General features: G+C 51.6%; 1 protein-coding gene across 1 annotated transcript in view; it reads right to left on the reverse strand.

The window, feature by feature from the left end:
• ds (dachsous cadherin-related 1) overlaps window positions 1-20733 on the reverse strand; it is a 594485-nt gene that overhangs the window by 17700 nt on the left and 556052 nt on the right. Inside the window, 9 exon segments of the mRNA XM_071682733.1 lie at window positions 6525-6672; window positions 7981-8121; window positions 8924-9265; window positions 10358-10555; window positions 11712-11887; window positions 13589-13740; window positions 16155-16300; window positions 17178-17347; window positions 18703-18883. Of these exon segments, the coding sequence (XP_071538834.1) occupies window positions 6525-6672; window positions 7981-8121; window positions 8924-9265; window positions 10358-10555; window positions 11712-11887; window positions 13589-13740; window positions 16155-16300; window positions 17178-17347; window positions 18703-18883 (1654 nt within the window).

Genomic DNA, 20733 nt, shown 5'->3' on the forward strand with positions numbered 1-20733 from the left:
ATGGTGTGCGGTATGGTGGAGTGACTATAGTGATGGTGTGTGGTATGGTGGAATAACCATGGTGATGGTGTGTGGTATGGTGGAGTGACTATAGTGATGGTGTGTTATGGCTACAGTGATGGTGTTTGGTATGGTGTTGTGGCTATAGTGATGGTGTATGGTATGGTGGAGTGACTGCAGTGATGGTGTATGGTATGGTGGAGTGACTACAGTGATGGTGTGTGGTATGGTGGAGTGACTACAGTGATGGTGTATGGTATGGTGGAGTGACTATAGTGATGGTGTGTGGTAGGGTGGCGGGACTATGGCAAGGGCACGGTCCAAGGCGCTAATGACTACACGGCCATCTGCTCTTCGTCATTGCCTTGCCGTGCAGAATCCCCACTTGAGCACGACGGTGCAGCCTGTGAAAACGACGGTACGACCCTTGGGCACGACGGCACGACCCTTGAGCACGACGGTACGACCCTTGAGCACGACGGTACGAGCCTTGAGCACGACAGAACAGCCCTTGGGCACGACGGAACCACCGCTGAACATGACGGGCACAGTCCACGGGCAAGATGAGCCTGGCCTCTGCCCACAACCTCACTGGTCAGATCAGAGGCCAGGCCATCATACCCAATGGTCGTACCGTCGTGGTGAAAGGTCGTACCGTCCTGCTCAAGGATCGTCCTGTCATGCTCAAGTGTCTTACCGTCGTGGTCGAGGGTCGTACCGTCGTGCTTAAGGGTCTTACCGTCGTGCTCAAGGGTCGTACTGTCGTGCTCAAGGGTCGTACCGTCAAACTCAAGGGTCGTCCTGTCGTGCTCAAGGGTTGTACCGTCATGTTCAAGGGTCGTCTTGTCGTGCTCGAGGGTCGTGCCGACGTGCTCAAGGGTCGTCCTGTCGTGCTCGAGGGTCGTGCCGTCGTGCTCAAGGGTCGTCTTGTCGTGCTCGAGGGTCGTGCCGTCGTGCTCAAGGGTCGTCTTGTCGTGCTCGAGGGTCGTACCGACGTGCTCAAGGGTCGTCCTGTCGTGCTCGAGGGTCGTACCGCCGTGCTCAAGGACCTCAATAATACATCAATATCCCTCTGGCGTATCTCCCTACTTCGTGTTGCACAATACGCAAAGTTTCCCTCAGGACAGCCAACCTGTGGTACGCCAGTTGGTCCCAAGTTATCCAGAAGAGGCCAAGTCGGGCCGACCGCGTTCCGTTTCGCGTCATACCGCCGCGTTCTAGACCAGGGGGAACGACAGTTCAACCCAGCGTTTTCCTCCTCACACGTGAAGTAGGGCAGTGCTAAGGTGGGCCAGCTACGTGAAGCACAGAGTATTGAGGGGGGGATGGATCTTACGGCACGCGATAGTGATCATAAGACGCGCGCAGGTGAAGACCTCGACTTGTAAAACACTCGAGTTCTCTCAAAAGGCCATGATGGGGGTTTGGCTATGCGTACTTCACACACTGGAGCCGACGGCGGCTGGAACACCCCCCTCCTCCCCTCCCCCCGGAGGCTGAAGTGAGTCACACAGGCTGGGAGGACCAGGGCTGAGGTCCTTGGTGGCAGCATAAGGAGAATGTGAAAGGAGAGGTCAGTGTGTTAAGTTGGGGGGGCGGGGCGGCGGAGGAGACGGGGCCTGTTGTTTTGAAGAAGCTGGTAGGGTAATTCCTACAGTGTTGTGTGAATGTGAGGTTTGTAAGGGTTTGCCCCGAAGGCAACAGAACGGATGAGTTGGTTGGGCGTGTTGGAAATGATGCGAGTGAGGACGATATGTGGCCTGAACTGGATTGATCGACTGAGGAATGACAATATTTGATTGAGGTGTGGCAGCAGGTGCGGTCTGAGTGAGAGGGCTGACCGGGGTGTATTGAAACCGTTCGAATATATGGAGAGGTTGGACGATGACTGAGAGGATCTGTGAGTTAGAACGTGGAGGGAGGAAAGGGGAGTGGGAGGCCAAGAAGGAGATGGAAGGAGTTAAGGAGGTTTAGGGGAATCGGGGCCTAAACATTCAGGAGGGTGAGAGGCGAGCACTGAATGAAGTGAATCGAGGTGGAACATCTTGATGGTCGTGGAGGTGGGACGGGCTGTCAGTAAGTCGAATCAGTGTATATGAAGTGGTTAATTATGCATTATACACGACAGCTAGAGAATGGATACATACCATCGCAAGCATGCATACATAGCTGAGAATATGTAAGTACGTATATACCTAAAACTGTTCATCCAGACCTAACTAGACAAGGACAAGCTTGCATGGACGTAAATATACACTCAGTCACACATAAACATTCGAATGTACATGTGGCAACAGGCATGCATGTATAACCCTGTGCACACACACACACACACACACACACACACACACACTACATGCAAAGGAACTTCTTATGTGAGTTACAACTAAAAGGAAAAAAAGGTCGTGGGTAAGAAAATATATCACTTGGACTTCTTTAAGAGAGTGAGCTGTGCTGCAGACGAGAGAAGATTGGTGTGTGTGTGTGGTGTGTGTGTGTGTGTGTGTGTGTGTGTGTGTGCTCCTGGACTGCCAGCAAGCAGCTGAGAGGACACTGCTGAGGAAGCTGGATCCCGTGGTAGGAAGCCGAGGGAGGGGGGATTCCTTCAGCGGAAGACAACAAAGGACGTACGTGTCGGAGGAGCCGTCTCAAAATGGGTTGGGGGTGAGCCACGGAGTGCCCCAGGACTTGGCCCTGGGACTATGGCTCTTCTTGATCTACGTATTCGTGATGAACTTGCCGTTACAACTGGACGTTGTCTATCGATTCAGAATCCCCCCAGGACCTCCTGGTAAAGAAGGAGTCCTGGTGTAACCCAGGGCGTCTTTCCGGACGCTCCTGCAACCCAGGGGTGCCCTACTTCACAGCAGCAGGGATATGTGGACTCCTTTAGCGTGAACGCTTGAGCCATACTGTATTCCCGACGGTAGATTTTGTCAAAGGTGACTTTTCACTCACGGCGTGACCTCCTGCAGGTGAAGTCTGGTGTAGCGCCAGAGAAGGATCAGACTCGTGCTCGATCATGTTCGTTGATGATACGATGGTCATGAAGGACGTTATGATACCTCCTCTTTTTATTCGAGCAGCGAAGCTCTGGCTTCTCATCCTCCAGGAGTATCCAGACAAACACTTACGGTGCTGTAATTAGATCCATTCTTTTTCTCTCTGATCGTCCGAGACGACCATTAGGGACATGTTTCTACCCGTGACGTGGGAGTCACTGTAAAATGTGAGGGGATGGATCACACGAGAGAGTAAAATGTCATCCTGTAAGACACAGCCTTTGCATAAGCACCCCTCTTGTCTTCCTTAGGGGTGTCCTATACCATCTCCTACACGACAGGGTGTATCCTTCTCCACCTCCACCATACACATGGACGTGTATCCCTACTGACGGCAAATCAACACCCCCTGCAGACACCATCATTAAGACATACACAGTGTACACTGAGGTCGTCAGCTCTACTTACACTTTCTACACTTATACCATCACTTACACCTACACCAGGAGCCTCATTATACCACCTTCTCCCACTGGCCTCACCTGCATCATCCTAGCCTTCCCACCTGGATGATAACCCTTCCCACGTACACTGTACTATCTACATACACCAGAGAGAACCCTAACCTCACCACTTACATTCCATCCATCTTGTCCATGTACACACCACCCATCGCTATCCTACACAACGCTGCCCCTACCACACTCGACATACACTGCCCTCTCCCCCTTACCTACCACACTCGACATACACTGCCCTCTCCCCCTTACCTACCACACTCAACATACACTGCCCTCTCCCCCTTACCTACCACACTCAACATACACTGCCCTCTCCCCCTTACCTACCACACTCAACATACACTGCCCTCTCCCCCTTACCTACCACACTCGACATACACTGCCCTCTCCCCCTTACCTACCACACTCAACATACACTGCCCTCTCCCCCTTACCTACCACACTCAACATACACTGCCCTCTCCCCCTTACCTACCACACTCAACATACACTGCCCTCTCCCCCTTACCTACCACACTCAACATACACTGCCCTCTCCCCCTTACCTACCACACTCGACATACACTGCCCTCTCCCCCTTACCTACCACACTCAACATACACTGCCCTCTCCCCCTTACCTACCACACTCAACTGCCCTCTGCCCCTTACCTACCAAACATTCCCTCCCCCTGACCTACCATTCGTCTACCCCTCCTCACACCCCCAACCAGTCACCATACACAGTTACCAAACACTGAAAAAAGGGTTGAAAAAACGAGAGAGTGGACTGTTTCTCCACCGGGGGCCTCTCTCTCTCTCTCTCTCTCTCTCTCTCTCTCTCTCTCTCTCTCTCTCTCTCTCTCAGCTAAGATCTTCCTGCCGACCACGACCCCTGAAGACGATACAACCATCAAAAGAAGTACAAGGAAAAAAAAAAAAGGGCCCTACCAGAATGGGACCCTCCAGAAAGGGCCCCACCAGAGTGGGTGGGATCTTGGCGGTGTGGAGACACCCCCTTCCCTTCCTCCCTCCTTCCCTTCCTCCCTCCTTCCCTCCAACACTCCTCCTCCTCCCCCAGGGAGGAACATGCTGAGTCATGGCGGAGGAGGAGGAGGGGGTGAGTGGGGATGGGGTGGGGGGTAAGGCAAAAGGCCCACCACCACCTCCACCACCTGCCCCTCACCAACACCACGGCCGCCCCCCTCCTGCCTCATAGACACCCCTCCTTTCCCCCCCTCCCTAAAGTCCCTCATCCCCCGCCCCTACCTCACCAACATCCCCCCCCCCCCTTCTCTCCTACCTCCAGCCACTCCCTCCCACCTCCCAGCTAATGTTGTGTGCTTTCAGCACACACCAAAATGCCATTGTCGTGGATCGAGCAAACTTGTTATATTGGCAGTTCCCGGGCGAAGGGTGTGTGGGTAGGGGAGGAGAGAGAGGGGGGGGGAAGACTCTTTGGGAGGGGGGAGGAGAGAGGGGGGGCAGGACGACTGGTGGGAGGAGAGGAAGGGGGGCGGGGGCGAGTGGTCAAAGGGGAGGGAGGGAGGAAAGGGATTACTGATGGATAGGGAGGGGAGGACGAAGGGGAATGAATGGGGAAGGGGTAATGGGAGGGGGTGCACCTGAGTGCTAATGGGAGGGGAAGACTGGTGGAATGGGAGGGGGAAGAGAGACAACTGGAGGAAGGGAGAATGGAGAGGGAAGGCTAAGTGATGGAGAGAGGGAGGAAGGGCGGGGGTGGGGGGTAAATGGTGCAGGGGAAAGAGGGGGAAAGAGGAAAGGTGATGATCAGTTGACGAGGGGGAGTAGAGTGGGGAGAGGAGCTTGTACAGCAGTGGTCAATTGGGGGAGGGGGAAAAGTGGTGGAATGGGGAGAGGAGCATGTGTGTGTGTGTGTGTGTGTGTGTGTGTGTGTGTGTGTGTGTGTGTGTGTGTGTGTGTGTGTGTGGGCGGGCGGGGGAGGGTGGGGGGTTGAATGTATGGGTAGGTCACTTGGGAAGGGAGTAAGATTTCGACCTCCTGACCCAAGCTAAGCTGAGGTCCGTCCAGCCAAACCTCCTGACCCAAGCTAAGCTGAGGTCCGTCCAGCCAGACCTCCTGACCCAAGCTAAGCTGAGGTCCGTCCAGCCAGACCTCCTGACCCAAGCTAAGCTGAGGTCCGTCCAGCCAGACCTCCTGGCCCAAGCTAAGCTGAGGGCCGTCCAGCCAAACCTCCTGGCCCAAGCTAAGCTGAGGGCCGTCCAGCCAGACCTCCTGATCCAAGTTAAGCTGAGGTCCGTCCAGCCAGACCTCCTGGCCCAAGCTAAGCTGAGGTCCGTCCAGCCAGACCTCTTGATCCAAGCTAAGCTGAGGTCCGTCCAGCCAGACCTCCTGATCCAAGCTAAGCTGAGGTCCGTCCAGCCAGACCTCCTGATCCAAGCTAAGCTGAATATTGGGCTAAGACAATGTGTTGACCTGAATATTGGGCTAAGACGGCAAATGCAAGAGTCATTTCTGGAGGTGGAGAACGATATTCATCACCAGTGGGAGAGTATGCTGATGTATTACCAGTGGGAAAGTATGCTGATGTATTACCTGTATCATGCTGATTTATCACCTGTATTATGCTGATGTATCACCTGTATTATGCTGATGTATCACTTGTATCACGCTGATGTAACATGTATTATGCTGATGTATTACCTGTATAATGCTGATGTATCACCTGTATTATGCTGATGTATTGCCTGTATTATGCTGATGTATTACCTGTATTATGCTGATGTATCACCTGTATAATGCTGATGTAACATTTATCATGCTGATGTATTACCTGTATTATGCTGATGTATCACCTGTATCACGCTGATGTAACATGTATTATACTGATGTATTATCTGTATAATGCTGATGTATCACCTGTATCACGCTGATGTAACATGTATTATGCTGATGTATTTCCTGTATTATGCTGATGTATCACCTGTATTATGCTGATGTATTACCTGTATTATGCTGATGTATTACCCTGACAGACTGACCTGTGACGGGGTTGATCTGGAAGGAGCCGTCGGAGGGCTGGAGGGAGAACCTGAGGGAGGCGTTGTTGCCCAGGTCCTTGTCTTCGGCCGTCACGCTCCCCACCACCGCCCCGGAGTCCAGGTTTTCCTCCACCGTAAACTCGTACACCTGCAAGGGGGAAGCCGGGACAGGTGCGTTAAGACTGTAGAGCACCTGTGAGGGGGGGTAAACACCTGCTCTTCCGGTGGAAGGGGGGTCAGGCGTACGGGTGGATAAACAAATGGCCGCACTTGACCATCAGGTCGGTACACAGACATAGAGAGACAGACATGACGCACAGACACACAATATGAGGCCAAGATCTGGCAAAGGAATGAGGACATAATGTACGCTATCCCCCCTCGTGCCATGAGTGGCCACTGCACCTGGCCACACACACACACACACACACACGTCAATCATCTAGTAGTTCATCATCATCTGGCCACAGTCATCGCACGATGGCTCACCTGGCCATACCCACCAGGCCAGGCACTTCACGTACCTCTCTCTCTCTCTCTCTCTCTCTCTCTCTCTCTCTCTCTCTCTCTCTCTCTCTCTCTCTCTCTCAGGAAAAACACTGTCACGTAAAAGGTGGAAGGTACGAAAAGGGGAAAAGTTTCTGAAGGGACGAGAGAGAGGACGAGATGCACCTCAAGTTGTGGATGATGAAGGTCTGTGTGGGCGATGCTGTCCAACACTGACGAGGAATTTTTGTTAATTGAGCAACACGGAAGCCGTGTCTCCTTGGATGAGGATCTTGGATTGGAATATCTTTTTAATACTGAGGTTCATAAGTGCGAAACCTAGACTTCATGCATTATAAGTAAAGCCCTTAAGTAAGCAGACACATAAGGCTGTAATATGACATGGTATACTGCGAGTTGAGAATCCTTCATAAAGTATGTGTGTGGAGGGAGGAAGGGAAAGGGGGGGGCAAGAAGTTGGGAGAGAGAGAGAGAGAGAGAGAGAGAGAGAGAGAGAGAGAGAGAGAGAGAGAGAGAGAGAGAGAGATGGGAGCCACTGGGCATGGATCCGTTCTCTGGGGGAACGCTGCTGCTCCCTATGTGGCTGGACACCAGAACAATACTTGTCTGGAGAAGTGGAGAGCACTTCTGTAGTGGAGTGGTGGGGGGTGGCTTCTGGGGGAGAAAGAAAGAGGCAGAACCTCCCTGAAGAAAGGGGATGGGGAGGTGGGTGTACTTCTCCTCCGGATAGCAGAGATGTATCTAACTAGAGAAAGGGGTACAGCTGTCAGTACGGAGATAAGGCAGTATCTGTACTGAGAAGGGGAGTTACAGTTTAGGGAAGGGGGCACTGCCACTCTTAGAAAGGTGGGAAAGGGGGCAGTAACCAGTCTACAGGAGAAACGCCAGTTTAGGGAAGGGTCAGCGCCACTGTGGGGGTCTGGGTCAGCGCCAGTGTGGGGGACAGTACCTGTCTGGAGAAGGAGGGGGTGTTGTCGTTGGCGTCCAGGACGTGGATGGTGACGGTGGTGGAGGCGGTGGAGACGGGCGTACCGTTGTCCGTGGCCACAACCGTCAGCACGTACCTGTCCCTGGTCTCGCGATCCAACACCTGAAGGAACATTATAAAACCATCAGACCCTATCCTCAACTCGCACTCCCGACCATCTCTTCATCCTGCATCTCTACTCTACATTTCCTACTGCTACTATAACGACTCTACATTTCCTACTGCTACTACAACGACTCTACATTTCCTACTGCTACTACAACATCAATAAAAAAAATATCTTGGTGTTGGTGTTAGATGAATAAAAAAATACAGTTACATTGGCTGAAACAAACAAGGAGGATTATAGAGTTGAATGGCTAGCATAACTGACTAAGAATGGGTTAGGTACGATCTAATTCTATGAACAAATGGGATATTAGCATAATGATATGTTTTTCAAGTGGATTGGATCCTAAAAGACGAACATCAATGCGGAACACTAAACATCTAAATCCGTCTCTCAATAATAAATCGTCTACATTTTTGTATGACACTATTTCTAAAACGTTTCAATAACTCATATATAGAGTTCACAAAATCCTTTCTTCTTTTTTTAACACATTGACAATAAAGATCTTGGATGAACTCTTTCCGACGTCTGCTGTAAAATAAAAAAAGTAACTTTTTCGACTAAGGGAAGACTTGGGTAACAGGAACGAGTCCTTAGTGTTGTCAAGACGATATATGGTTCATCTCTGGTCCCTCCTCCATATGAGGATGAACAAGAACATACAACTGGAAATTACTTGGCTCCTTATTTGTGACTCTAACGCAGTGTTCATAGCAGGAAAGAACAGTGAACGGGGTCAGTAAACACACGAGAGCTCCTCCGCCAGCTACGACAGGGGGAGGAGCCACTCACCTCCTTCAGGTAGAGAGAACCCGAGTTCGGGAAGACGCCGAAGATGTTCTCGAACTCCTTCTCCTTGATGGTGTAGGTTAGCCTGGCGTTATTGCCGGTGTCCCGGTCCACGGCCGTCACCTGGAGGAACTGGGAATTGGCAGGGAGGGACTCCAGGACGCTGACGGTGTACGCTGCCTTGTCGAACATGGGCGGATTGTCGTTCACATCCTGCACCTCCAGGTTCACCGTCAGGTTGGCGGAGAGGCGCGGGACGCCCTTGTCTTGTGCCCCGATGATCAAGGTGTATTTCTGCACGTTCTCGTAGTTCAGTTCCTCGGCCAGCTTCAAGATCCCTTGGTTCTGTGAGGTCCAACGTGAGGAGGTTAGGTTAGTCGTAAACACAGTCATGCCACATAGTGTATAATACATAAGCCATTCATTCATCTTCCATACATGCGTGACGAATCGCAATTCGTCCATCGCTCTCGTCCTCTTTACTCATTTTGCACTGGTTCATGCGACGAGGGGGTAACCTCTAAACACGAATGAGTTCAACGAATTCTACACTTTCATCCTAAAAACTTCTCTGATCCCCACCTCAGATTATTCACTATATATACTTCTGTTTCCTTCTGTTAACCCACGCATCAATTTCTTTCACTGATGTACATTGATGAATTATAATGTATCATAACCTATGATCACCTTAGTGCAACAGCTTATGGGATGTGAGTGAAAAAAAAACAAACTCAAAGTCTGACGTGGGAAAATTCTGATACCCTGAGCATCTATGGTTATCTCGGGTCACAGTACTGACCAGTTGAGGCAGATGACAAAGTAATACGAAGGGATTCAAACAGCAACAGACCACTGGGTCCTTTCGAGGCTGTTTGTGACCGACGAAGAGATCAGAAACTCACAGAACAGTGTGGGGTAAACCATGGAATTATCAAGTCAAGGTGCTCATGTGACCTGAGCCATCGCAACACCACCCGGAATCAGGGGAGCCCTTGTTCTTGTGCTGGAATTGCTACATGATTAGACTGAAGAGGCTAAACCTAAGTGACATTAGCACTGACAGCGCTATCTAAGGGTTCTTCTGTCATGAGACTTAAACTATATGATACTCTCATACATCGACAGGTGGCATTAATCTCAAAGGATCACTACAAAGGCCTTGAATATGATCGCGGACGCCTTGTGATGGCGTTCAATGTCTGTCGGACTGGTGGCCATAAATTAACGCTCATGGCCTTAACGACCCCAGGCGGTGGATGGCCCTTAGGCCCACACAAGCGAGCCAGCCACCCATGCCTGGCACCACTTGGACCTCACCAGTTCCCTGTGAGAGCGGGAGGGTTGAGAGCACAGCAATGATGAGGGACATGACGCTATGGCCTCCTACCCCTTTTAGTGGGAGAGGACGCGCACGGGTGCAGCAGTCGTCCCTACCTCGTCTATGACGAACATGTTGCCCGGGTTCTGGATGATGCTGTAGGTGACGACGCCGTTGTCCCCCGAGTCGTGGTCAGTGGCAAGGGCGGCGTAGATGGCCTCATTCAGAACGGCGTTCTCCCTGACGGAGATCTTCACGGAGGTGACGTCGAACTCAGGGGCGTTGTCGTTCACGTCGTATATACTAATGTTGACCTGGGGGAAGAGAGAGAGAGAGAGGGGTTGTTACCCACTGGTGGTGGAGAGGGATGAGAGTGGCTCTTACCCAGTGGTGGTGGAGAGGGATGAGAGTGGCTCTTACCCTGTGGTGGTGGAGAGGGATGAGAGTGGTTGTCACCCAGTGGTGGTGGAGAGGGATGAGAGTGGTTGTCACCCAGTGGTGGTGGAGAGGGATTAGAGTGGTTGTTACCCAGTGGTGGTGGAGAGAGATGAGAGTAGGTGTTATCTACTGGTGGTGGAGAGGGATGAGAGTAGTTGTTACCCAGTGGTGGTGGAGAGGGATGAGTGGTTGTTACCCAGTGGTGGTGGAGAGGGATGAGAGTAGTTGTTACCCACTGGTGGTAGAGAGGGATGAGTCGCTGTTACCGAGTGGTGGTGGAGAGGGATGAGAGTGGCTCTTACCCAGTGATGCTGGAGAGGGATGAGAGTGGCTCTTACCCAGTGGTGGTGGAGAGGGATCAGAATATGTCTACCTTCGTCCCAGACTTGTGAGTGTGGCCAGGGACCATCTTACATCCTCTACACCAAGAATGTTGGTCTAACTTTCTAACCAAAGCTATATCACCAGGTTAGATATATCAACAGATTAGATTTTGATATAGAACCTCACCTGAGCACTTCTATTTTGTCCCTCTCTTGTTTACACACATTTTGATCACTATTTCCGTCCCATTTTCCTCGTTCACTGTCTGACTACGATAATGGCTTCTGTCCATGACTGGAAGCTTACCCTCGTATGGAAAATAAAACAGAGAAAGACACGCAAAGAGTGTGTCGTTGAAGAAGAGAGAAGAGTCGGAGGCTGTTTGAATGTGGTGGTGGTTGGTGGAGATAGATGTGCGTGGTGGTGGTGGTGATGATGAGGGAGAGGCAAGGCTGTTGAATAGTGGTGTGAGAGAGAGAGAGAGAGAGAGAGAGAGAGAGAGAGAGAGAGAGAGAGAGAGAGAGAGAGAGAGAGAGAGAGAGAGAGAGAGAGAGAGCGAGCAGGGGCACGTGTTCAGGGGGCCTACTCACATCCGCACAGCGGCGGCCTCTGAGACACGGCCTAACTCTGACTGTGGGAGAAACACCGTGTAGGGTTCACACACACACACACCCGCGTCGGGTGGGTGGTGGGGCTGTGAGCGCTGACCTGAGTGTGGCCGTAGGTGGGCGGGTTGCCAGCCGTGGCCAGGACGTTGAGTAAGACGAAGGGGTGCGACTCGTGGTCGAGGGAAGACGCCGTCCGGAGCATCCCGCTGAGGCTGTCAATGCTGAAGTACCCGTTGGGGTCGCCCGAGTAGATGTTGTAGCGCACCTCGCCTCCGCCTGAAGGGAGGGGAGAGTTTAAGACACAGACCATCAGTTAGTTCCTCGTCGTATATAGATCCCCGACTACTACTATATCACCCTCTATATCGCCACCATTGCTTACACCCCAGATCACCCTCTATAGCACCACTATAGGTATAGCTTACCCCAGGTGGAAGGTCTATATACACACACACACGAGCTGTCGTCATGTTTCAAGATGCTTGCTCCAAGATGCCTCTTATCATCTGAACCAAGTCACTCCCTCCCGCTCTGAGGCAGCTTCACCTCGAAGCCTCTACCACCCACACCCATCAAAATCTTCAACCCACCCTCCCTCCTCCACCCCCCAATCTCTTCCAGCATACCAAGGTCCTCCTCCTCCTTCAGTTCCCCCTCCCTCCGATACCTTCTCCTCCCCCCAGCTCCGCCCAGCATCATCAGGCCTGGCAGCGTGCTACGCGCTGTAATAAGCTGCACTTTATCAAACCAGTTTTGGGTGAGTGGCCTTCCTCCTTTCGAGTAGTGTGAGGAGAGGAGGTCATACTGTCTAGTGTGAGCTGAGGAGGACAGTCTTATGTCACACCGTCCCTGCCTGTTTGAGGGCTAGCACCCCAGCCGGAGGGGGACATGTCACGCCACCTAACCCACACATCTTCAATCAAAAATATACCGACGCAACACTTCCACGTAGGAGAAGTATCTTGAATAATCATGACTTTTCTGATTAAAATATCTTGAACATACTTGTCAAAGAATCCTTTCTTATTTTCTTTAAGATAAATGATTTAAAACATCTTATTGCTTGTAACCTTCTACCACATCTTAGCTGGTCGACTGGTCGTCAAGCTATCCTCCTACCACACTTTAGCTGGTCGACTGGTCGTCAAGCTAACCTCCTACCACACCTTAACTGGTCGACTGGTCGTCAAACTATCCTCCCACCACACCTTAGCTAGTCGACTGGTCGTCAAGCTAACCTCCTACCACACCTTAACTGGTCGACTGGTCGTCAAACTATCCTCCCACCACACCTTAGCTAGTCGACTGGTCGTCAAGCTAACCTCCTACCACACCTTAGCTGGTCGACTGGTCGTCAAGCTAACCTCCTACCACACCTTAACTGGTCGACTGGTCGTCAAACTATCCTCCCACCACACCTTAGCTAGTCGACTGGTCGTCAAGCTAACCTCCTACCACACCTTAGCTGGTCGACTGGTCGTCAAGCGTCCCCGACTCCTTCCTTCTGTCGGCACCAGATCAAGATTATCTTCCTGCTATGCCGATCAACACTTCCTCCTCCTCCTCCTCCCTCCCCACACACACACACCAAGACCTTGCCTCCACCTCCCCAACAGTCCGTCCGTCCTCCCCTACCATCTAACCTCCCCTATACCCTAAATTCCCCTCCCCCTCACAAGAACCCCCCAACATTCCTCATGATTCTAACCTTCACCCAGTATATCCTGTCTCCTTCCACTACCCCATCACCCTAACCTCCTCCCAGTACCCTAACCTCCCCATCATTCCCCCCAGCACTTCACTCCCCAGCTCACACAGCCTCCCTCGAGCACCACATCCTCCGTCTCCCCAGCATATGATCCCCAGCACCCTCACCTACCCCAGGACCCTAAGGTCGTCCCTGTTCACAATCCCCTTCCCCCCTGTCTCTCTGGCCCCTTCCCGACCACCTAGCACCCACAGTACCCTGTAACTCACCCCTGCCGCTGGAGGTGGCGGTGACGGTGCCCACGATGAAGCCCTGGGCCACGCTCTCGTTGGCGCCGAAGGTGTAGCGGGGCTTGTCGAAGATGGGCGGCTCCTGGTTAGTGTCTATGACGGAGATGGCCACCTCGGCGTCCACGACCGACCTGCAGGAGGGGACGAAGGAAGAACTCAATCTATCGGGTCACGTACAGGTAACTGAGAGGACTCAAGACGGGTAATTGAGAGGACTCAAAACAGGTAACTGAGAGGACACAAGACAGGTAAATGGGAGGACTCAAGACAGGTAATTGAGAAGACACAATACAGGTAACTGAGAGGACACAAGACAGGTGGGGTAATTCAGAGGACACAAGACAGGTAATTGAGAGGACACAAGACAGGTAGTTGAGAAGACTCAAGACAGGTAACTGAGAGGACACAAGACAGGTAAATGGGAGGACTCAAGACAGGTAATTGAGAGGACTCAAGACAGGTAATTGAGAGGACACAAGACAGGTAACTGAGAGGACTCAAGACAGGTAACTGAGAGGACACAAGACAGGTAATTGAGAGGACTCAAGACAGGTAACTGAGAGGACACAAGACAGGTGATTGAGAGGACACAAGACAGGTAATTGAGAGGACACAAGAGAGGTAATTGAGAGGACTCAAAACAGGTAATTGAGAGGACACAAGACAGGTAATTGAGAGAACACAAGACAGGTAATTGAGAGGACTTAAGACAGGTAACTGAGAGGACACAAGACAGGTGATTGAGAGGACACAAGACAGGTAATTGAGAGGACTCAAGACAGGTAATTGAGAGGACACAAGACAGGTAATTGAGAGGACACAAGACAGGTAATTGAGAGGACTCAAGACAGGTAACTGAGAGGACACAAGACAGGTGATTGAGAGGACACAAGACAGGTAACTGAGAGGACACAAGACAGGTAACTGAGAGGACACAAGACAGGTAATTGAGAGGACTCAAGACAGGTAACTGAGAGGACACAAGACAGGTAATTGAGAGGACACAAGACAGGTAATTGAGAGGACTCAAGACAGGTAACTGAGAGGACACAAGACAGGTGATTGAGAGGACACAAGACAGGTAATTGAGAGGACACAAGACAGGTAATTGAGAGGACACAAGACAGGTGATTGAGAGGACACAAGACAGGTAATTGAGAGGACACAAGACAGGTAATTGAGAGGACTTAAGACAGGTAACTGAGAGGACACAAGACAGGTAACTGAGAGGACACAAGACAGGTAATTGAGAGGACACAAGACAGGTAACTGAGAGGACACAAGACAGGTAACTGAGAGGACACAAGACAGGTAACTGAGAGGACACAAGACAGGTGATTGAGAGGACACAAGACAGGTAACTGAGAGGACACAAGACAGGTAATTGAGAGGACACAAGACAGGTAATTGAGAGGACTCAAGACAGGTAATTGAGAGGACACAAGACAGGTAATTGAGAGGACTGAAGACAGGTAATTGATGAAAAGGTAAACAGAGTCTGCACTGGTAAGGGAAGACTCGAACGGGCTCCACTGTGGGGGAATAAGAAGCAAACATAATTGCACGAAAGTCATTTATGAACACGTAGATAAGAGAGCAGAGAATAGAAAAAGGAGGTGAGACAGCAAGTACGTCATTATGAGTCGAGGGAGATAGCTTTTGTTTTTATTTTGAGAAGGTGAATACATACCCTAAGTCTCAAGATAAACAGATGAATTCTCGAGTTCAAGATGAAAAAAAAAGCTTAATTCCTGGAGCGTGAAAATGAATGCAGCTTAATTAATAGGACGTATGTAAACACAGATTACATTTCGTGTGTGTGCCTTATAGGCACAAGTTGATCCTTTGGGGGTACATGAAGACAGTTTAATGGGGGGACATGAAGACAGTTTAATGGGGGGAACATGAAGACAGCTTAATAGGGGGAACATGAAGACACTTTAATGGGGGGAACATGAAGACAGTTTAATGGGGGGAACATGAAGACAGTTTAATGGGGGGAACATGAAGACAGTTTAATGGGGGGAATATGAGGACAATCTATTCTTCGTGGTGGTGAAGATGATATGGACCCACAAGATGATATGGACCACTTAGGCAGTGGGCACTTACGAGTCACTGACCACTTAGGCAATGGGCACTGACGAGTCACTGACTACATAGGCAGTGGTCACTGACAAGTCAGTGACCACTTAGGCAGTGGGTACTGACGAGTCACTGACCACTTAGGCAATGGGCACTGACGAGTCACTGACCACATAGGCAGTGGGCACTGACAAGTCACTGACCACTTAGGCAGTGGGCACTGGCGAGTCACTGACCACTTAGGCAGTGGGCACTGACGAGTCACTGACCACTTAGGCAGTGGGCACTGACGAGTCAGTACTGCAAGTCCAACTGCCGAGCGATCCCGTATCTATGACCCGGTCTGCCATGTCCTAGTGGGGCTGCAAGCCCTTACCTCTGCCCTAGGAGATGGGTATAGTACTCTGCCCTAGGAGATGGGTATTAGTACTCCGCCCTAGGAGACGGGTACCGTACGTACCTGAGCCCAGCGCCGTCTCGGGCGGAGACGTTGATGTGGTACATGGGCGTGGCCTTGGAGAGTGGGCGGTTGACGAACATCTCGCCCGTCTTACCGTTGATCCGGAAGATACCAGCGTCATTGCCTCCCACGATCTCGTAAGTGACCTGAGGGAGGAGAGGAGAGGAGCGATGGGCGTGAGGCCGACACCGGCTGCAGGAGCCACACCTGGACACCACGTCTTCAGCTGTACCATAAGACCTCTAGACAGCTGTACCATAAGACCTAGACAGCTGTACCATAAGACCTAGACAACTGTACCATAAGACCTAGACAGCTGTAACATAAGACCAACACAGCTGTACCATAAGACCAACACTGCTGTATCATAAGACCTACACAGCTGTACCATAAGACCTACACAGCTGTAACATAAGACCTACACAGCTGAACCATAGGACCTACACAGCTGTACCATAAGACCAACACTGCTGTACCATAAGACCTACACAGCTGTAACATAAGACCTACACAGCTGTACCATGAGACCTACACAGCTGTGCCATAAGACCTACACAGTTGTACCATAAGACCTAGACAGCTGTATCATAAGACCTACACAGCTGTACCATAAGACCTACACAGCAGTGTCATAAAACCTACACAGCAGTGCCATAAAACCTACACAACTATAACATAAGACCTACACAACTGTAACATAAGACCTAGACAGCTGTAACATAAGACCTACACAGCTGTGCCATAAGACCAACACTGCTGTATCATAAGACCTACACAGCTGTACCATAAGACCTACACAGCTGTACCATAAGACCTACACAGCTGTACCATAAGACCTACACAGCTGTAACATAAGACAACATCTACCTGGCTGTTGTACTACAACCCTGGTTATGATCCACCTACCTGGCCGTCGTACTACAACCCTGGTTATGATCCACCTACCTGGCTGTTGTACTACAACCCTGGTTATGATCCACCTACCTGGCCGTCGTACTACAACCCTAGTTATGATCCACCTACCTGGCCGTACTTGTCGGCGTCCTTGTCCGTGGCGACGACCACCACGACGGGCGAGGACCACTCCTGCTGCTCCCGGAGCGACACGTTGTACTGCTGCGGGTAGAAGGTTGGCCGATTGTCGTTCACGTCCTGGAGTTGGATCTTCACGGCGGCTGTCGTGCTCAGGCCACCTACACGACGGGGCAAAACGACAAGGAAGAGATAAAGAATATATATATATCTGAAAAAAATTATGAGGGGGGGGGGGAAAGGAGTTTTAAGGTGAGGTGATGTTTGAGTACATTGCTCAAGGTACGACACAGTTTCGAAGCGACAACGAGTGAAGGAGTGAACGACAAATTTGCATGATGAGATTACATGTCAAAGGCATCTATCTACGTATGTCCGCCAGGACTGAGATGAAGGAGACGAAATACATGAGGGTAATATATACACGACAGGTTGGGAGTTTGGAACTGAGATGAACTAGTGGGTGAGGGGAAGTGTGGGGTTGGGGGGGTGGTAACGCAGGTCAGCAGTGGTGGTGGGGGGGAGAGGGAAGGGAAGGAGGAGGAGGAGGAGGAGGAGGAGGAGGAGGAGGAGGAGGAGGAGGAGGAGGAGGAGGAGGAGGGTTATGGAACTCAGGTCAACAGCTGGTGGAGGGGAGGAGGATTACTGTGTGTGGAACTCAGGTCAGCTGGTCGAGGTGAGGAGGTGGTGGTGGGTGAGGGGTGAGGGACAGATGCGGTGAGTTACCCATACGGGAGGAGGTGGTGGTGGTGGTTGGGGGTGAGGGGTGAGGAATGGATGGGGTGAGTTACCCACAGGGAAGGAGATGGTGGTGTTGAGGGGTGAGGGGTGGGGGATGGATGGGGTGAGTTACCTACAGGGAAGGAGATGGTGGTGTTGGTGGGTGGTGGGTGAGGGGTGAGGGACGGATGGGGTGAGTTACCCACAGGGGAGGTGGTGGTGGTGGTGGTGGGTGAGGGGTGAGGGACGGATGGGGTGAGTTACCCATAGGGGAGGAGGTGGTGGTGGTGGTGGTAGGAGGTGAGGGGTGAGGGACAGATGGGGTGAGTTAACCACTATGGAGAAGGTGGTGGTGGTGGCGGGTGAGGGACAGATGGGGTGAGTTACCTATAGGGGAGGAGGTGGTGGTGGTGGTAGGGGGTGAGGGGTGAGGGACAGATGGGGTGAGTTACCCATAGGGGAGGAGATGGTGGTGTTGGTGGGTGAGGGGTGAGGGACAGATGGGATGAGTTACCCACAGGGGAGGAGGTGGTGGTGATGAGGGGTGAGGGATGGATGGGGTGAGTTACCCACAGGGGAGGAGGTGGTGGTGGTGGTGGTGGGTGAGGGGTGAGGGACGGATGGGTTGAGTTACCCACAGGGGAGGTGGTGGTGGTGGTGAGTGAGGGGTGAGGGACGGATCGGGTGAGTTACCCACAGGGGAGGAGGAGGAGGAGGAGGAGGAGGAGGAGGAGGAGGAGGTGGAGGTGGTGGTGGTGGGTGAGGGGGTGAGGGACGGATCGGGTGAGTTACCCACCTCTGTCCGTGGCCACGACGGGGAACTCGTAGACGGCGCGGGTCTCGTGGTCCAGCTGGCCCGAGATGCAGATGTCCCCCGTGACTGGCCGGATCTCGAACTCCTTGAAGCGCTTGAAACCCTCGCCGATGGTGTAGTTGACCATCGCGTTCACCCCGCAGTCCGGGTCAGTCGCCGACACCTGTGGAGAGGAGGAGGGGTCAGTCAGAGGTCACGCCACACGTCACCTGATGACGGGGAGGGGCAGAGGTCACGCCACACGTCACGTGATGATGAGGAGGAGGGGGAGGGGCAGAGGTCACGCCACACGTCACGTGATGACGGGGAGGAGGGAAGGGGAAGTCTTGATGAGCGAGGACGACTCAAGAAGGAGGGGGTGGTCAAACAACGGAGAGGTGTGGTAACTACTTCAGTACCGTCTACGAAATGAGGGTTAAACACACACACACACACACACACACACACACACACACACACACACAGGAAAAAAGATCCTTGCGTAATGCATGCTTAATGAAGGCACTTGTTAATCAGTGACTACGACTTAACGAGTGACGCAACCTGCGTCAGGCCCATGTGGTGGGCTCCACATGCGCCACTGGCCAAATACGCGTCACTGGCGTATATATGCACACGGCACAGTGAACGCTGGCGTCCCTCATGGGCCAACATTTCCTCTCTCGTGTCCACAACATCATGGGGACTGTGATATTCCTTCATAACCTGGACTCTTAAGCGCCCGAGCGAAGGCTCCTTCACGCACTACAAGACCAGAGGGTGTTGTGGGGGTTAACGAGAGGGGGCCCCGCCAGGCAACACCTGGCAACGCCGCTCCCCCCCCCCAAAAGCTACGTAACGTCATCATGTTAACAAACCGGTGACGTCAACATGTATACAAGAAAAGTCAGCTGATATCCCATGGCTCAATAGGTACGTCACTACACCCGCTAGTGCGACATCAGGGCTCCATCGTGTGGGCCTCCATGGCTACAACCTTACAACTGCCTTCGGATAAAACATCTAAAAAAAAAAAAAAAAAGAGAAAAGGTCCAAAAAAAAAGGGGGGTAAATATGAAAGTTTTGACACCTATTACCGTCCTCCATCAAAAAGTATAGACACCGCCCCTCTGTACAGCTACCCCTGCATGAAAAGTGAGGCAAAATCATCAAAGAATAAACCCCAGTGGCCTCATCCACCACCACGGAGAGAGAGAGAGAGAGAGAGAGAGAGAGAGAGAGAGAGAGAGAGAGAGAGAGAGAGAGAGAGAGAGAGAGAGAAGGGGAGGGGGCGGGTCGTCTGTCGCTGGTAAGAATGACGAACCAACTCACTCGAGGGTCGAAATGCACACGATCGACCACACGACCCATGAAATACCATGTATGCGGGCGGTAAGTAGTGCAGGATGATCCCGTCTCTCACAGCTGCTCCGACCACTGTGGTGGTAGGAACTGAGAAGCCGTTCAGTATATGAAGAAAAAAGAGAGAGAGAGAGAGAGAGAGAGAGAGAGAGAGAGAGAGAGAGAGAGAGAGAGAGAGAGAGAGAGAGAGAGAGAGAGGGAGAGAGAGAGAGAGCCAATGGTAATGTTATTTGCACAGACGTTGCTAAAGACCTCTGAACAAATGCGATCGTGCAGTGAGTCTCCACAAAATACGAATACGAAAGAGAGAAGAAAAAACTGGGCGAGTCAATGGAGGTGGGAATCCATAACATATCAAGAAAGAGAGATTCCGTAGGATCATTATGAAATCCAATCCTCAAGGTAGGGAGGGTACTGACACCCTATAAAACACACACACACACACACACACACACACACACACACACACACACACACCAACAGACATCGTCTGTGAGTCTATGATAAAAAGAAAGATGAAGAAAACACAACCCCCACAACCTCCTCCTTCACGGTAGACTTAACAAATGTCAACATTACACAATACACTAGTGCGTGTCACTCACTGTGGTTCCTGGCGTTTTCTTTCTATACCAAAACCAGTTCATGGGTAACTTAATCTAACGTGGTGGA

The sequence above is a fragment of the Panulirus ornatus genome, chromosome 34 (genome assembly GCF_036320965.1).
Source record: "Panulirus ornatus isolate Po-2019 chromosome 34, ASM3632096v1, whole genome shotgun sequence".
Classification (NCBI taxonomy): Eukaryota; Metazoa; Arthropoda; class Malacostraca; order Decapoda; family Palinuridae; genus Panulirus; species Panulirus ornatus.